General features: G+C 40.4%; 1 protein-coding gene and 1 long non-coding RNA gene across 4 annotated transcripts in view; one reads left to right on the top strand and one right to left on the bottom strand.

Annotated features, from left to right (window-relative positions):
- Positions 1-1,747: 1,747 nt before the first annotated feature.
- Positions 1,748-18,720, top strand: part of LOC138739082 (uncharacterized) — a 56,098-nt gene continuing 39,125 nt past the window's right edge. For both annotated transcript variants that reach the window (XR_011341988.1, XR_011341987.1), the window contains exon 1: positions 1,748-1,839. This is a non-coding gene — a long non-coding RNA (uncharacterized lncRNA). The remainder of the gene's footprint in view (positions 1,840-18,720) is intronic.
- LOC138739080 (solute carrier family 15 member 1-like) overlaps positions 2,997-18,720 on the bottom strand; it is a 67,445-nt gene continuing 51,721 nt past the window's right edge. Inside the window, exons 19-23 of one of the 2 annotated variants that reach the window (XM_069890539.1) lie at positions 18,172-18,279; positions 10,947-11,043; positions 9,953-10,099; positions 8,345-8,452; positions 2,997-4,202 (exon numbers count right to left, since the gene is read on the bottom strand). In XM_069890539.1, coding sequence (XP_069746640.1) covers positions 4,002-4,202; positions 8,345-8,452; positions 9,953-10,099; positions 10,947-11,043; positions 18,172-18,279 — 661 coding nt within the window. In that variant the 3' untranslated portion in view covers positions 2,997-4,001. Of the gene's footprint in view, positions 4,203-7,867; positions 7,958-8,344; positions 8,453-9,952; positions 10,100-10,946; positions 11,044-18,171; positions 18,280-18,720 lie in introns of those variants that run through there. The other variant, XM_069890540.1, reaches the window with a different exon arrangement.

Raw genomic sequence — 18,720 nt, 5'->3', positions numbered from 1 at the left:
TGGAGGAGGCTATGCAGTTGGCCGGACATCGCATTCATCAATGGTGGCCGGCTTGGGTTTTCCCTGGAACATGTGGGGGAGTGGCTTCGACAGGCCTCGGTACCCCATCGTTGATGTTAGAAACAGTACTGCCCATCATTCAGATGGTCGGTCAGACAGTCAGTTGGTGGGCTTCCTGGCTAGGTGCTGCTGACGAAATTCTGTCCCTGGTCTTCACTGCCCATAACACATCTGCTTGTGCAGCCACCCTCCTGGGGTCGCCGAAGTCTTCCTCCGTCATGAGCAGCCAGATCTTTTCAGGCAGCCACTCCAGAAAGATCTGCTGGAACAGCAGGTGAGAGGTGTGGCCATTATTGAGAGTTAGCATGTCGCTCATGAGGCCTTGTCCCCCAAACCGTCAATGTGCAGCAGTTGAGCTACGCGCTTGCGCTTTGAGAGCCCAAAATTGCGGGTTAATGGCTCCTTGATGGCCACATACTTTCCTTGCTCCAGGGGAGGGAGTCGATGATGCAAGCCGCTGTGTCTTGATGGAGGGTGCTGACTATGTGGTAGTAGCACGTGTTGTCTGCAGAGATCCGGTGAATGACAAACTGCACCTCGGCCTGCTGGAATCACGACATCCAGAAATCTGGCAGCTTCAATGCTATGGCATTGATTGTAGGTTGTTCCAAAATGTTGTTTCGACCAATCAGGGTCACCACTGTAATGGGGTTGCTATGGTTATAGCTTGAGGTATTAGGAAGAAGACTCACACACCAAGGGAGTGTAATCGACACTGAATTATTGGGCCGAAGCTCTGCCTTTTATAGGTAGCCGGCCGCTTCACCACCGGGGTGTGGCTTGAGCAGGGTCAGCTGCTGGTTGGCTGTCCCGGATGCGCCAGCACAGATTTGACCCCCTGCAATCTGCTGGTGGTGATTGCTCGATTCGACCGCTATTCCTGAGGCCTATGAGAGCAGGTGTCTCATCCCACGTGCTGTCTACCTGATCATCATTTTCAATGGCCACTACAAATATTATTAATTAAGAAGTTATTGCTTTAAGATACCATTGTCTTGGTGAATTTCTATTGCTGCTGCTCTATGACATAATAAAAGGGGTATTTCTGAGAGTATTACCTTTGAGGTTCTACTTTTCCATTCATTTCCTAGTCCCCTGAAAGACCCTGAAGTTTTTTTTAATGTATTAAAAGACTGTTCCAAACATACAAAAAAGTTCTACCCCTTTATTAATTAGTTTTAATTAAAATCTATATGTTTAGTGTTGGAATGATGGGCAGTACTGTTTCTAACATCACTGCCATTTAAAGTCTTCTTTTATTAATAACTCAATCTTCACCAGCAATAACATCACCACTCCTTACTACCGCTCTGAAATATTAAACAACTTATTAAAATAATATGCATTAAAATGTTTGCTAATTTTCCAGAGCTGAAGCAGTTTTGTGTGAAAGGGAGGGGATAAAATGTCTTCTGACCATCTGGGAGAATTGGGGTAGATTTTAAATTGCTCATTGTGTAAATATGTGTGAAAAAATGGTTGTCAGTGAAGTCCATTTCTTCCAGGCTTTGGTTATTTGCCGGGGACACAAACTATGGAATCTTTGAGAGCTCCCTCCAAAATGTGTTTTTCCTTTTAATTTGAAACAAGTCATTGTTATTCCATTGTGTCATTGTCTCTGAACGAACCAATGGAGACTCAGTTTACCCTGCAGGTCACATCAAGCCATCAGTGTTGACATTTAGTCTTGAACATGTGGCAACAACATGCCAAGTGACAGAGAATCCAGTGTTGACTGCTGCCTCTCAACTTCTGCCGACTAGGACAAGATTAGCAGAGGTAGATCAATACCATTGTCTGCTGATTCCCCACCCAATCACAATTCCATTTTTCCGGTCTGTCTTCATCGTGGGACTAAATCCTGGGAGCTCCCAGTCCAACAGCACCGAGGAAGTGCCGTTGACCCATTGAATGCAGCAATTCAGATACACAACTTACCACTTTCTCCAGGGTAGCAACAGCTGCTTGATGATTGCTGAGCTTATCAATATAGAGCTATGAAGGTCTCCAGTCCCAAAACAGGCCCTTTGGCCCAACTCACCCATGTCCTCCAAGTTGTCTACCTAAGGTAATCCCATGTGCCTGTGTTCAGCCCATACCCCTTGTGATAGTACAGATTCTATCACCAAAGTGTATATGTACAGATTGTAGTGTAAGATGACTGTGATTGGCTGAGAGTGTAGCCACACCTACTGGCAGATCTTAAAGGATTGCTCCTAGCCAGACAGACCAGGTCATTCTGTACTGGTTGACCTACTTGTGATATGCTCCAATCTTTTAGTTAATAAAAGCCTTGGTTTGGATCAACATCTTTGGTTCTTTCGACATGCTCTACACCCCTCGAAGCCTTTCCTATCCTGGTAACCGTATAAACAGATGGAAGAAAAATAGAGGGCTATGGGTGTGAGGTAGAGAAAATTAGGTATTGTGCTGTAATGTTCTGTGTTCCATGTTACAATTGTCCCCACCTCTACCACTTTCTCTGGTAGCTTGCTCCACAGACACGCGTGTGTGTGTGTGTGTGTGTGTGTGTGTGTGTGTGTGTGTGTGTGTGTGTGTGTGTGTGTGTGTGTGTGTGTGTGTGGGTGTGAAAGATACACCTCACTTCCTTGTTATACCTTTCCCTTCTCACATTGTAGACTCCCCTACCCCTAACGCTGGAACTATTTACCTTCCTCCATGACCCTCATGAATACCCCTCTAAGATTCCCCTCCCTCAGCCTCCTGGACTGCAGGGAGGAAAATCCTAACCGATCCAGCTTCCCCTTGAAGCACAAGCCCTCTAGACCAGGCAACATCCATGAATCTTTTCTGCACTTATAGTGACACCCATAAAATATAAAGGAAGCTGAGAAAGAGGCAATCCTCACCACCAGGGCAGCACGCAAACCTATTCTGGGGTTAGGAGAAAATAAATCCAACCTAACGTTCAGTAATTTAAGTACACATAGAAACACTTCATCTTTAATGTCCGTTTTATACCCCTTCAACATGTATCATACTTTTAAGTACAATTCCCACACAATCCTTGAAGCATTCAGACAATCTTGTTGAGTAAAAGCACAAAATGCTGGAGAAGATCAGCAGGTCAAAAACCGTCCTTTATGTAGTATGCGATGTTTCAGGCTTGTTGGTCGAATGCTCATTGATCTTGGCAGACATACTGAGTTACATTGGTGAGCACTGTGTGACAGCGAATAGGTGAAGAGAATGTATTACAGTAGCTTCAGGTGGGGTTGACGAGTGTGAGGCGTTTCAGCATCCTATTGTTTTGACTGAATTTGCATTAATGCAGAGAATTAACATGAACTCGAAGTATTGCGATATCTCAGTAAAAAATATAATCTGATTTATAAGTATATCATACATAAAATGGACACCCGTGAGGCAGATCTGGGCATCGAGTTATGAGGAGATGCAAAAATATCGTGAACACGATGTAAGTAAACATGGAAGTCCGCAGATCCTGGGGCTGAGTGGAACTGGAGAAAATCAGCAGGTCGGGCAGCAGCCAGAGAGAGTAAAAAGCAGTCAGCATTTCGGGCCTGAGACTTCCTTCAGGGACGCTGAAAATAAGGCAGATGCCTGGATATAAAGGTGGGGAGGGGCGAGGGAGCGGAGCACAGGTCAACAGGGTAAGAGGTCATGGGTGGATACAGGTGGGAGGGTAGCGGAAAAAAATGTTGAAGAGTGGTGGAGGAGAGGGCAGAGGAAGTGAATATTTCCATTTCAAGTTTTTTTCTGGGTTTTTAGGAATAATACAGAAACTCTGGCCAGTATAGACTACGAAGAAAATATTCATAGCGGGGGACTTCTAACGAAGTGACCAATGTCACACTTGACTCAATTATTGAGATCAGTAGTCCAAAAGGTGAAGTTCATTGATCCCGCCTGAGAGAGCAACTTGTTTAAGTTGAACCAAGATGGTTCACTTTCCACATTTAAAAGCTGGACTGTGCTGAAAGACCAACTGTATTCGTGCCATTGAGGGAATCCTCGATTTCTCTCTGATCACAACATTTCTTTTTCTCAAATTCAGCCTCCACTTCTTTGGGGTCAACATAAGTGTAGAATTTAGCCATAATGCCGAAAATAACGCAAACCGCCATCAAGAGAGCAGCAAACAAAATGTACTCAGCCCACTGAAAAGAAGAAATAGAAATCAACAATGGAACTAATCCAGCTTTATTTCTAGAATTCAAAAGGTATCGCATGTTTAGCTTCAATGCAGGGCATTGAGGATGAAAGGAAAGAGGTCATGTTTCATCTTTCTAAAACCTAGATTAGGCCAATCTTGGTTGCCCCATTACAGGAAGCTAGTTAATATCATTGTGTGACATGAAGCAGAGATTATGTGCAACACCAATCCTGTACCCAGTTACCTACAGAGTAAATAAAGCCTCCCTAGTCCAGCACAGTTAGTGGAACAGTTAGTGCAAAGCAATTACAGCACCACCGACCCCAGGTTTGAATCCGGCACTGTCTGTAAGGAGTTTGTACATTCTCCCTGTGACCTGCGAGAGTTTTCTCCAGGTGCTCTGGTTTCCTCTCTCCCTGCAACATTTTTTTTTTATTTTAAATTTTAAAAAATTTAGATATACAGCACAGTAACAGGCCATTTCTGCCCACAAGTCCGTGCCACCAATTAACCTAAATGTCTAGTACATTTTGAATGGTGGGAGGAAACCGGAGCTCCCCCGAGAAAATCCACGCAGCCTTGGAAAGAACGTACAAATAGGCAGCATGGGATTCAAACCCCGATCCTGATTACTGGCGCTGTAAAGGCATTGTGTTATATCAATGTAATGTTCTGTGTTCCATGTTACAATTGTCCCCAACTCTACCACTTTCTCTGGTAGCTGCTCCACCGACACGTGTGTGTGCGAAAGATACACCTCTCACCTTGTAGACTCCCCTACCCCTAACACTGGAACTATTTACCTTCCTTCATGACCCTCATGATGTTATACCCCTCTAAGATTCCCCTCCCTCAGCCTCCTGCACTGCAGGGAGGAAAATCCTAGCCGATTCAGCTTCCCCTTGTAGCACAAGCCCTCTAGACCAGGCAACATCCATGAATCTTTTCTGCACCTATAGCGACACCCATAAAAGATAAAGGAAGCTGAGAAAGAGGCAATCCTCACCACCAGGGCAGCATAGACTAGAATGGACAAAGGGTCTGTTTCTGTGCTGTAATGTTCTATGGATCTAATAATGTTCTTGTGCTAAGCTTAAAAGGTGCTACAATATATCAATGGACATTATTCTTATTATTGAGCACTGGAAGTTAATTAATTCTATGGGGATTATACACCTTTTTTCTTGAAATAAACTATTGAAAATAAGCCACAACAATCATCTAAAGTCTTTGAGGTTTTGTGGGCCCTCTCTTTCTGCCATCCTTGGGAAGAGGGGCAGAATGGTGAGGAGGAGAGTGGAGGGTCCCCAGCACTGTGACAACCATGTCTCTGCTTCCAACTTTAGGAGGATACACTGCTGCAGTGGACTGACCTTTTAGCCATGGAGTTTCTCCATCAGTATTAATTCCAGATTTTTCCTGATATTCCGAAAGTCATGGAATTTTTCAGTATAGAAACAGGCCTTTTGGCCCAACTTGACCATGCTGACTAAAATCATTGAGGTGTCCCTTTACTTTATTGATGACATTCATTGCTTAAATAGGGCTCAAAGAATTATCAAGGAGCCTTTTCAAACATCACACAGGGTCTTTGACCCACTACCATCAGGAGAGCATCAAAATCTGGATAGCTAGGCTGGGAAATACCTTCAACCCGTAGACTGAAATTGCTGAAGGATATCCTATAAATGAGTAACTTATTCCAAAATATCAATCTATCTCTTCATCTATCTATATTTAGACGACACGAACCCGTGTTACCTAAATATGCTAATTAACCAACAAACACCAAACATTTTTGAAGGATGGGGAAAAAAACAGAGCATCCAGTGGAAACCCATGCAGATGACAGAATAACATACAAACTCCTTATAGACAGGGCCGGATTTGGACCTGAATCACTGGCACTTTAATAGCATTACATTAACCGCTACACTATTTTAAATGATATCTCCATGTATATAGGTGATTTCTGTGTCCTGTACATTGTGTGTGTATGTGCCTGCTTCATGGTCCAGAAAATTGTCGTTTCATCTGGTAGTATATGTACAGCTGGATGATTAAATAAAACTTGCCCCATTTGTCTGTGTTAAGCCCTGATCCATTTATACCATTCTTTGGCTCATGTCTCTCAGTTCATCTGGATCCCTGTGTAACCTTGGATAACCTTCTGCACAGTCTAAGCGGTTTTGTGACCAGGGGAAAAATCTAGTGGCTCAGTGTCTTGAACTCATGCCCCTGAGTTGCAATTTCCCAGGTCACAAGTCTGCATGGAGTGCACTAATCAGAGTGCAATGCCTTTGGACATGCCTCCCAATGCCCTTTCTAGCCCTCAAAAAGATTTATTGGTACCAAGTTGTGTTCTTCCCCAAGACCTATGGGGAATATTTATCATCATTCAGCCTCACCAAATCTCATTGAGCCTTTCTATTTGTGGGAACTAGCTGTTACAAATTCCTACCTTACATTCAAGCACTACTTCTTAGAGTAACAGAGATACAGGACAAGACCTTTCCCCACCCCCACCCCCACCGCCCAAGTCTATTCTAACAATCATCCATCATTCGCACGAACCCAACCCGACATTATTCCCTTTTCTTAAAATTCTCTCCACATACCTATCAGCCCATCCCCACCCCCCTCCAAGATTCTACCCCTCACCCACACACTTGTGCCTATTAACCTATGTCCATGGGATGTGGGAGGAAGCCAGAGCACACACAGAAACCTATGGGGTCACAGGAAGAATGTTCAACTCCACAGACAGGGGAGGAGAGGATTGAACCCATATTTTGAGGTGGCGAGGCAGAAGCATTACCTGCTGCCCTACTCCTGTGACTCACTGGCCATGAAGAGCCTTGTGATCCTGAAAGCCCAAGTATAACTCATGGCTTCATTTGCTCTTCCAGTTACATTTGTCCCAGCATTACCTTGGAAACACCCATCATTCACCCCAACATGTTCAGAATTTCCATGGAGTCACAGGTACTCCCCGACTTATGACCTACTGCACATACGACCAAATTTATTTTTAAAAAAACACGTATACACATGCACAATATAGTGTCCGGCATCCAGTCACCATTCTGTGGGCATGCTAGAAAGATGGGAAGCAAGAGAAAAAACCTATCCAATAGATTGTCTCATTCCACTATTTCAACAATTTTAAAAGGTCGAAGAGAAAATGTGAGGCTGTAAAAGATTCTGCGAGAGTTAAGTGTGCAAATTCAATATCATCAGGGCATTTAACTCTTGTGCATGAACCAATCGAACTCCAATACGCGAATCCACCATGCATGAGCCAACCAAAGACTCGTGCATGCACACAGGAATCAAAATAGCCGTGCCCAGCCTATGGTCCCCAGGACGCCAACTAACATTGTAAATACGTGCATTTTGGCTCTTACGTGCCCCTGTTATTGTTTATCAAATACAACATTTGGTTAAAAAATTTGCTTTAAGACTTCGGTACTCCATGCACGTGGGCAAAATTTTGATTTACGTCCATTCTGAAATACGACCAATCCTTCGGTCCCAATTACGGTCGTAAGTCAGGGACTATCTGCAGTTAGCTCCAGTTAATAAAAAATTATTATGAATATTAACAGTGAGATAATCTGGAATCAAAGGACTTCCCTTTACAACAGAAATGAGGAGAAGTTTCTTACAACAGTGGATGGTAAATCAGTGCAATTCATTAACACAGATGGCCATGGAAGACAAATCATTGGGGAGATTTAAAGCAGAGGTTGATAAGTTCTTGATTAGCAAGAATGACAAAGGTTTGGGGGAGAAGGCAGGAGAACAGGGTTGAAAGGAAAAATACATCAGCAATGATTCAAATGCCTTAATTCTGTTCCAAAGTCTTTTGGATCCCATTCAGTCAAAGTAAAATACTTACATCAACATCATTACTCAACACTCTCTCTAGAAGCCTGGATATCATTCCTCTGATGCCCCATTAACCTTCCTGTTTCAGCTGCCTAATATAAGCGTCACCCAGTGTTTGGAGCTTATGGGAACAGATTCATTTCCTTGTTACCCAGTCATGGTTGTTTTCATATCTCCTCTCTATGTTCTTTGTCCCAAGGAAAACACTCCGAGCAGCTCCATCCCAAAACCATTCCTCTCCAGAATCCCACATACCTGTTCCTGAATAGTCGAAGCCTCTGCTACTATGAGCACGATAATGTTCCCAAATGCAGTGGTCAGGAGCCAACCAGCCTGGAGCACTGACTTCATGTTGGGAGGTGCCTGTGGAAGAGTCACAAAAGATGAGGGAGGACAACTGTCAAGGTCTGGGGCCAGAGGCACCAAGAGCAACCAGCAGAATCTCATGGTTCAAAAGGGCTAAAAATGGAGAACAATTCTGGTGTTCTGAAGTATCATAAATAATTTATGGAGTGGCACTGAGTGTGCCATGGTTAGCACAACCCTGTTACAATGCCAGAGTCCTAGTTCAAATCCACTGCTGCCTTTAAAGAGTTTGTACATTCATCCACGTGGTCTAGTGGGATTCCTCCAATTTCCTTCCACCTTCTAAAGATGTATGAGGTTTGTAGGTTAATTGGTCACATGGATTTAATTGGGCAGCACAGGCTGGAAGGGCCTGTTACTGTGAATTGTAAAAAAATTCCAAAATTTAAAAAAATTAAGGTAGTGCCACTACCTCACAACACCAGAGACCTGAACTCAGGCGCTAGTTGTGCAGAGTCGCATACCCTCACCTGTAACTGCATAGATTTCCCCCTTCACATAAGCTTCAGTTTCCTCTCACATCACAGAGACCCCAGTGCATTTGGTGGATTAATATGATGGCACCAATGACTTGAGGCATATGGGGAGCACAGAGGGCAAGGCAGATTTGACAAACTTGTGAGAAAGGATAGTTTACAGTGGAAGGGCCCACTGCAAGGTAACCCCATCGGGAAGGTGACCATGGTGGTAGACCTGCAAGGGCCTCAGTGGCTAAAGGATTCACGCAGGCTTCGGGCTGTTGGCAACTCCTTGTCAAAGGACTTACACAGGGTGCAGGCAACTTGTGGTTAAAGGACCCATATGGGCTGCTGGAGACTGGCTCGTGGAAACCAGGTATCAGAAACAGGATTCGATAGCTCCCGAAGAGCTTCAGGTGCTGAAGGCTTCCTGATCGTATCGGAAGTTTGGTTCTGAAGCTCAGGTTGCCAATGAATGGAACAGGATTCTATATGGCTGCGAGAGCACTGGAGGTTAATCCACGTTCACTCAATGTCTCCGATGGGATCCTCTTTTGCTTCTCTTTCTTTTATTGTTCAGGGTACCGGGCAATGCTCACGGCGACCCTTTGTTTGCTTTATGGCAGACAAAAGTTTAAGTATATCATGTATATTACTTTTTATGTATTAGTACATGACAATAAAAGAAACCTTGAAACAATTAGGGAATTGGGATGAATGAAACAATTCCAAGAGCTGTCATTGATTTGATGGACCCGATCATCTCTGCCTTTGTCACAAAGAAATAATAGCATATCTGAGGAATTATAGAATTGATCTTTGGAAGCTGACTATTCCAGATTTGCCAATGCATGCTACAGTATTTGAGAACCTTTCGCCTGGATTAAACATCATTTGGTTGCCTTCTGCTGGAAGCTCTGATGGAATGAGGAAAGGATACTTCTTCTCACTCCATGTTTCATCGACCTTGGCTACTGAAGATTAGACTCAATGAGAGTTCAAAGGCATTGCCTAAAGCAATTTAGACCTTGGCTCTTACCTGGGAGTAGGAGAACTCCAGACCTGTGACTGAGAAGATCACCTCTCCAGATGTAATGAGAAGGTACTGAGGGATTTGCAATGCCATATGAACACTGTTTGGCGCAATATCTTCTATGTAATGTAGCTTAAAATCCTTAGAGGAGCACTGAAGAATGAAAACACACAATATTGTAAGCAATAATATCACACAATTTTCAAGTTTCTGTTCCTGACCACTCCCAGCTGTTCTCCCTTATCTGACCCTGAATGAGGTTCAGTGCATTCCAAACTCTGCTACCTGCATCTAACATGACGAATCATATTCAAGAGTCATCCTGAACTCGCAACCGACAGTGGGTTGGATTGAATGGATTGATTCAGCTTAATTACCACTCTTCCCCAGCTCCATTCACATCTCCCACCCCTTCAGGACAATGATAATGAAGAGTTGATTATCATAAACAGTGTACAGATGCACTAACATTCCTAATGGCTGCAGCTGAAGCAAAACTTTACCACAATAGTGTGCACAATTGAATTAAAAAGGGACAATCAATACAAATGATAGATATATAATAAATATTCACAGTTATTCTTGTGAAAAAAGTGACTTTATGAGGTATCAGTGCGGTCCTTGATGAATGTCACAAGGAGAGGTTCAAGACCCTAATAGCTCTTAGAAGGAAACTGTTCTTGAACCTAGAGTTGCTGGACTTCTGTACCTTTCATAACTTCTGCTCGAAGGTGGCAATGAGAAGAGGTTGTGGCCTCTTGAACACTTCAGGTAATTGCTCCAACTTCCTGAAACTCAGAGTTCTGGAAATCTATTTCTAAACCTCTCCTCCTTCAAAGTTATATCTAACCTTCCAGCTGGGTCAGATGGTGGCTGTAATCTCTTTATGTCACACAGAGGAGGGAGATACAGAGAAATTATGCTTTTTTGGGGAGTTACAGTTTAAAGAATAAAATTGAAATACTTTTCGCCACAAACAGGCATCTCATGGAATACGAACCGTTTCATTAATGAGGATTGTATACGAGCTCCCATAACCAAACTCCATTGATTTCAGTGAGCATGTCACTCCATTACTGATAAATGTGATTGTTTTCCTGTTAAAAGGACAAAATGGTTAGAATCCAGAGGAAAATTTCACTTGGGCATCACCCCTCACTCTTCACTTCCCTTCTGGACTCCTGTGTTGCTGGGAGATTACATGCATCAATGAAGGGCAGCAGAGTTGCACAGTGGATAACAGTGCTCCAGTAACTCAGGTTCAATCCTGACCTCTGGTGCTGTCCATGTGGACTTTGCACATTCTCCCTGCGAACTGATGGGGGGGGGGGGGGTGGGGTGGGGGAGAGGGAAACCACATCCCAAAGACGTGCAGGTCAGGGGGAATTTGGCCACTGTGAAGAGTTGACAGGCCAAAGTAAACACCACCTATCATGTGAAGAGAGATGACATGACTCAGATATCCTCCATTACCGGGGGTTGGGGGGGGGGGGGGTGTGGCAAGATGGCGTAGAAGAAAGATGTGTATTCCACCTTTCCCCAGCTGGATTATTAAATACCCAGTTTTTAAAAAGCATAAAAGTGGTTAAAAACAATATCTAAAGTTGTTTAAATAACAGTGATTTATTATGGCAACTAATGTGAAAAAACCTAAACCTCAACTTCAGAAAAAATTACCATACAAAAGTGAGGAAGAACTGAGGCCAACTGAATCCACACAATCGTCGTTCAGAGCCTCCAAGCCTCAGAGGACTCCAGCCCATTTGAGTTTGACCTCGGCACTGATCCTGCCTCCACAAGATGGCACCGAACTTTGGTGAGTTTGGCCGTTGCCAACCCGCGTTCACGTGAAACCGTGCGCGCAAGCGGCATGGCCAACAAAGGGACCCGTGAACCCGTGACCTTGCTGGGTGGACTGGGGACGTGCAGTGTAGCTTCGAAGGATGCTCCTGCACGTCCAGCGGCTTTGCCTGGCTTGCATGGGGCATCCCAGGACCAAGAATTGGTGGACAAAGTATGGGCTGAGGGGGAGCCTGAACGCCGACATCCCGAAGAGGTCGGGGTGCCGGCATCAGGTATCCGACCCGCAGCTGTTCAGCTAAAGGATTTACGATGACTGAGGAAGAAGAGGAACTTACCTTATTGGAGTTTGTCCAGGAGGAGGACCCTGTAGTTAAAGGAGGTAGACCTCAAAAAGTGGAGGTGCAATCTGGAATGGATTCAGTGTTCACTGTTTTGGAAGGGATTGCTTGTCAAATGGACAACATGTCAAAACAAATATCATCTCAGATGAATCAAGGATTTATGGAGATGAAAATAAAAATGAATACCTTGTGTGATGAAATGTCAACTATGAAACAGGAAATTACTGTAGTTAAGGGTGATATTAATAGATGTATAAAATCAGTTGATACTGTGCAAGATCATTTGAAGAAAATTGAAACAGCCTTTTCTGAGTGTCAAAATCAGATGGAACGTAATAGAGAAACAAATGGAAAAAGTGGAAGATTCTTTTGTTGATTGGGGGATTCAAAGAAGAGACTTATTGAAGAAGATTGATTCGTTGGAAAATCAAAGCCAAAGGAAAATTGTGAAAATAGTTGGTCTTCCAGAAAACATTGAAGGTTCCGATCCTATAAAAAATTTTAAGCATTGGATCCCAGAGGTGCTGGGTAAAGAGCTTTTTCCTGAAGGTTTGGAATTAGATCGGGCTCATAGAGCTCTGAGAAGAAAACCACTTCCAGGACAAACACTGAGGGCAGTCTTGGTTTGTTGTTTAAAATACCAAGAGAGAGAAATGATTCTACGTATGGTGGTACGGAAAGCACGGCAGAGTCAGTCTCCATTAATGGTTCAAAATAACAGAGTGTTTTTTAATGCCAATTTGAGCCAAGAGGTTATTAGAAGACGACCAGAATTTAATACGGCTGAAGGTGTTTTGTGGAGAAAGGGCTACAAGTTTCCTTTTTCATTATTCTGCAGTTTTGAAGGGTTTTTATGGAAATTTTCAATCTCATTTCTTTGAGAATGATCATGATGCTTTGGCTTTTACTAATTCTTTGCCGGAACTGCGAAGAAATGGGTGTTCTCCCCCGTTGTCTCCTTAGAGGAGGGTAAATGGAAATGGAAATGAAAATGGATATGGAAAGAATGGAAAGAATGGAAAGTATGGAAAGAATGGAAAGAAAGAAGAGTTGACACAAAGTCTTCTTGATGTTGAAGATCCGGAGCAGTCGTTGGGTTTGGAATCATTGGGTTGAATATATGGACTATATTTGATTGTGTTTAATTAAATAATAAATATGTATCTGGCTGGGGGGCTGGATGACACTGAAAACTTTGATAGTCATCTGCCACTAGTGGGTTTACCACACCCAGATTTTTAGGGTATTACTAACTTTGGGTGGTTTTTTTTTGTGTTTTTTTTCTTTCCCCTTTTTTTGAAGAATTATAGAGGGGAGCATTATTTTGTGGTATGTAAATATATTAGTAGTTAAAAAGATGTCTAAATTGAATTTTGCAACTTTTAATGTTCAGGGATTAAATAATCCAATTAAGAGAAAGAGAATATTGGCTTATATAAATAAAATAAAAATTGGCATTGCTTTTTTACAAGGAACACATCTGACTGAAAAATAACATTTGAAATTGAAAAGAGATTGGGTTGGTCATGTTTTTTCTTCTTCTTTTAATTCTAAGGCAAGAGGAGTAGCGATTTTGATTCATAAAAATTTACCATTTGAATTGGAATCTTCAGAGGGGTATGCTGGTAGAGTATTAAAAGTGAACTGTAAAATTTTTGCTGAATCTTGGACTTCGTTGAATCTTAATGCCCCTAATATAGATGATGAGCGGTTTATTTCAGAAGCTTTTTTACTGTTAACTCAAGCTAATGAAAATGTCTTAGTTGGTGGTGATTTTAATTGTGTTCTGGACCATTTATTGGATAGAAATCCAAAAAGTATAAAGAAATCAAAGATGGCAACACAAATTAATGCATTAATGAAAGATTTAAATTTGGTGGATATTTGGAGAAAAGTTAATCCTACAGAGAAAGATTTTTCTTTTTACTCTTCACGTCATGATTCATTTTCTAGAATTGATTTATTTTTGGTATCAGCGCATTTACAAGGTAGAGTACTATGAGCTGAATATAAAAGTAGAGTTATATCAGATCATTCATTATTATTTTTTTCTTGTGAAAGTTCGGAGGTAGTACGTCCATCATTTAGATGGAGGTTTAATGCAATGTTATTGAAAAAAACAGAGTTTGTTACCTTTGTTAAAGAGCATATCTCTTTATTTTTGACTGAGAATGTAAATTTTGTGGATAGTCATTTTGTAATATGGGATGCTTTAAAAGCTTATTTTAGGGGGCAGATTATTAGTTATTCTATAAAAGTTAAGAAACAATATATGGCAGAAAGTTTAGAGTTAGAAAATCAGATTGATGAGTTAGAGTAAGATTTTCAGAAAGGTGTAACAGAAGATTTTTAAAAAGCCGCATTAGCGAGTTAAAATTATGTTATAATACTTTACAAACTTATCAGTTTGAGCACTTAATTAATTGATCTGAACAACGTTATTATGAGTTGGGGAAAGAGCTTATAAGGTACTTGCTTGGCAATTGAAAGCTGAACAGGCATCTCAGACTATTAATGCTGTTAAGAAGAATTCAAAAGTTACATAAACCTCAGGAAATTAATGACCAGTTTTATTCATTTTATCTAAAATTATATACTTCTGAGGGGAAACAGGATAATGGTTCTATTGATTCTTATTTATTTAAATTAAAGTTACCGGAATAAGATGGAATTGATGTTCAGGAATTGGAATCTCCATTTACGGATTTTGAAATTAAGGAAGCTATTCAGGAAATGCCAAATGGGAAGTCCCCAGGGGATGATGGATTCCCTGTTGGAATTTTATAAACTTTTTAATGATGATTTCTCTAATGTATTTGGAGAAGTGTTGAATCAAGTTACTGAAGATTGGAAGTTACCAGAATCATGTTCAAGTGCTTTAACAACTGTTATTCCAAAAAAGATAGAGATCCATTAAAAGTGTCTTCATATAGACCTATTTCTTTATTAAATGTAGATTATAAAATTATAGCAAAAGTATTAGCTAATAGATGTGCTAAATATTTACCCAAATTGGTACATATTGATCAAACAGGTTTTATTAAGAATAGAAATGCATCAGACAATATATTTTGATTAATTACTTTGGTCAACGCATACCAAAAGCAACCTAACCACCCATGGTGATTGCATTAGATACAGAAAAAGCTTTTGATAGGGTTGAGTGGGATTATTTATTTAAAGTGTTAGAGAAATTTAAGTTCAACCCTTTTTTTATTGATTGGGTTAAGGCTTTATATACAAACCTGATTGCTAGTGTGGTGACAAATAGACAGATTTCTTTACCATTTAAATTGACTCATTCAACTCGGCAGGGCTGCCCATTGTCACCAGCCTTATTTGTGTTGGCTATTGAACTGTTAGCTCAGGCTATTAGACAAAATGAAGAAATTAGAGGGATGAGGGTTAAGAATGAAGAATATAAAATTAACTTATTTGCGGATTATTTGTTGGTATACTTGACGGAACCGGAATGATCGTTGAAACAATTGCAAGAGTGTTTGTCGAAATTTGGAGAATTATCGGGATATAAAGTTAATTGGGATAAAAGTGAAATTTTACCAGTTGGAGTGGGAGATTATTCTGAATTTAAAATATTACAAAATTAAGGTGGACAAGTAAAATTAAATATTTAGGTGTGTTTATGGATACTAATTATCAATCATTATATCAATTAAATGATGTGCCTATATTAAGACAGATTAAAGCAGATTTGATTAAGTGGAAAGATCTTTCATTAACTTTGATTGGTCGGGTTAATTGTATTAAAATTAATATTTTTCCTCAAATTCAATATTTATTTCAGTCAATACCTTGTTTACTTCCAAACGGTTTTTTTCAAGATTTGAATAAAGCAGTGTGAGAGTTTTTATGGAAAGGTAAATTAGCTCGAGTGGCATTGCATAGAATTACATGGAAGTATGCATTGGGTGTACTACAGTTATCACATTTTCAAAATTATTATGAAGCGGCCCAGTTGAAATTTGTTAGTAGATTGATGGATTTAGATCAGCCTCCTAGCTGGGCTAAAGTGGAGATGGCATGTATTTCTAGGGTTGAGTTACATGAATTTATATTTCATTGGAATTTGATTTTATTACAGCAATATGATATGCCGATATTGAAACATTTGTTAAAGATTTGGATTTTAAAAAAACAGGGTGTTAGGGTGGAAAGATAAATGATCAATTCTAACTCTATTGGAAATAATCAGCTTATTCCTTTTTCAATGTTTAATAATCATTTAAAGATTTGGGACTCTAAAGGTATAAAGACAAGACAAGATTGTTTTGAAGATGGGCAATCTCTTTCTTTTAATCAATTGAGAGAAAGATTTGATATACCTGTAAATTCTTTGTTTGCATATTATCAACTTAGAACTTCGATAAAAGATAATTATGGTAGAGAGATGATTTTACCTACTTTGTCGAGATTTGAATCTTTGATTTCCTCTATACCGAAAAAAGGTTATATTTCACTTATGTATAATTTGTTGCAAGATAGTATGGATAAGTCAGACTGGGAGAAATCTAAACTTAAATGGGAGAGTGATTTAATATTTATTTTCCCGAAGATGATTGGGTGATTATGTGTCAGGGCAATGTAATTAAATTGACTAATGTAAGATATGGAATGGTTAATTATAATTTTTTACATCAATTATATTTGACCCCGGAAAAGTTAAAAAAATATGTGTTTAGTAATTCGGATTCTTGTTTTAGATGTGGCTCATGTATTGAAACTTTTCTACATGCCGATTGAACTTGTGTTAAAGTTCAATCATTTTGGCAAGGAATTAAAGTAGTTTTGGAAAAATTATATAATTTTATATTACCATTAGATCCAATGATTTTTTTGTTGGGAAATTTGTATTCCTTAAGGGGAATGGGATTGGACAAAATTCAAATTGCTTTTGTATGTTTGGTGCTATCATTAGCGTATAAATGTGTTGCTGGTATTTGGAAAGATGATATTGAGATTAATATATTATGCTGGCACAATGAATTGAAAGTATGTATTGGCATGGAAAAAATTACCTATAATTTACTTGACAATTATTCTTCTTTTGTTAGTAAGTGGTCTCCGTATTTGAAATATATGCATTTAGATATACTTTGAAATGTTATTACCATTTATAATATTTTCTTTTTGTATATATAATCTATATTTTTTTGCTCCCCTTAAAGGGAGATGGCTGAAGGGGTGGGAAGGTGGGGTGGGTGTTTTTTTTTTGATTTTTAAAATTATTTTTTTGTTATTTGTTTTGTTTTTTTATATATATATATATATATCTTTGTAAAACCTTTTTTTTATTATTACTATACTGTATGTCATGTTTTTTTCTATCTTTTAAATAAAGTTTGTAAAAAAAGATATCCTCCATTCCCAGCAGCAAGCTGATCACAAAAGGAGCAAGGTGAAAAATGTGGGCCTGCGAATCTTTGAACACCTTAAAAGCATCACTGTCTGCGAGATCCAGATTTCCCAGCATGGTCTCGTGGGCCTTTCCTTCCAAAGGAAAGAGCAGCAGGTCTATCCCTCTCAATGAGATCTGTTTCTGCAATGATGACCTGAGCTGTTGGTTATCTTTATGCACACCAAAAGCATTTCAGTCACCTGTGAGTTGTCATCCTGCCCCTACCCAGCCAGTTCCTTTGTCCACCAATGAAATGTGCAGCAATTCAGCAAGTGGGATCAGTTTTCCAAGAAAGCGATGCAAAGTGGTTAAAAGCATGGCAGCTTGGAATAGAATGCATCCCTACATCGTCACCCCTAACATGTACTCTTTGCAAGAACCCATCTCAAGATCTTCATTCATGGAAGCATAGTATAAGATGCTGCAACTTACAGGGTCAGAAGGTTGTAGGTCCAAGCATAGTCTGGAGAGCCAACCAAACAGATCTAGGCTGGCAAATTTGGTTTCTTCGCAGCCTGAATGCATGAACCATTCTCCAAGGCCCTGTGTGCTCTCCCAGGAGGACAAGGAAAATCTTCCTTGAAGTCCTGATTTAGTTCAAATGGATGTCATTTACAGTGATGTTGTGGGGACTTTTATTGGGTTATGACAGACAGAGCACTTACGTTCCTTTGGTGATGAGTGTATAGTTAGATGCAGATAATCTGCTCACATGTCCAACATCAAAACCACCAATTGTGATGTTGTCAATATTGGTCAATGTAGTCACAAATCTAAAAAAAGAAGCCAAAGTTAATTATTTCAAAATATGATTAAACGTGGAAGAAAAAGTTAATAGTCAAAATATGACTGTCAGTCACTTTAGGGCAGATGAGAAAAACTTAATTTTAAAGAGGAGCCAGACATAAGGGAGATTTGGGGGAGACGGGATGGCAAGAGTGGTTTAGAGCTCAAGGACTGGGCATATATAGGCATGGTAGAAAGGTTAAATCAGGGGATGCTTATGAGGCCGGAGTTGAAGGAGAGCAGTGGACTTGGAGTTGCCCCTGAGGAAATTCCAGAGATTGAAAGAGTTGCGTCCATGGAAGAATTTTTGCACAAAAACATGGGGATTTTACGAGTGATTATTCTGCATGCAGAGCCCGTTAAGCTCAAAGTTTATGGCGATGCTTGATGAAGGCGGTTGGGGCAAGTTAAGATACAAGCAGTGGGGG

The sequence above is a fragment of the Narcine bancroftii genome, chromosome 7 (assembly GCF_036971445.1).
Source record: "Narcine bancroftii isolate sNarBan1 chromosome 7, sNarBan1.hap1, whole genome shotgun sequence".
Classification (NCBI taxonomy): domain Eukaryota; kingdom Metazoa; phylum Chordata; class Chondrichthyes; order Torpediniformes; family Narcinidae; genus Narcine; species Narcine bancroftii.
The sequence above is the reverse complement of the archived record's forward strand: the minus strand, read 5'-3'. Positions and strand labels throughout refer to the sequence as shown.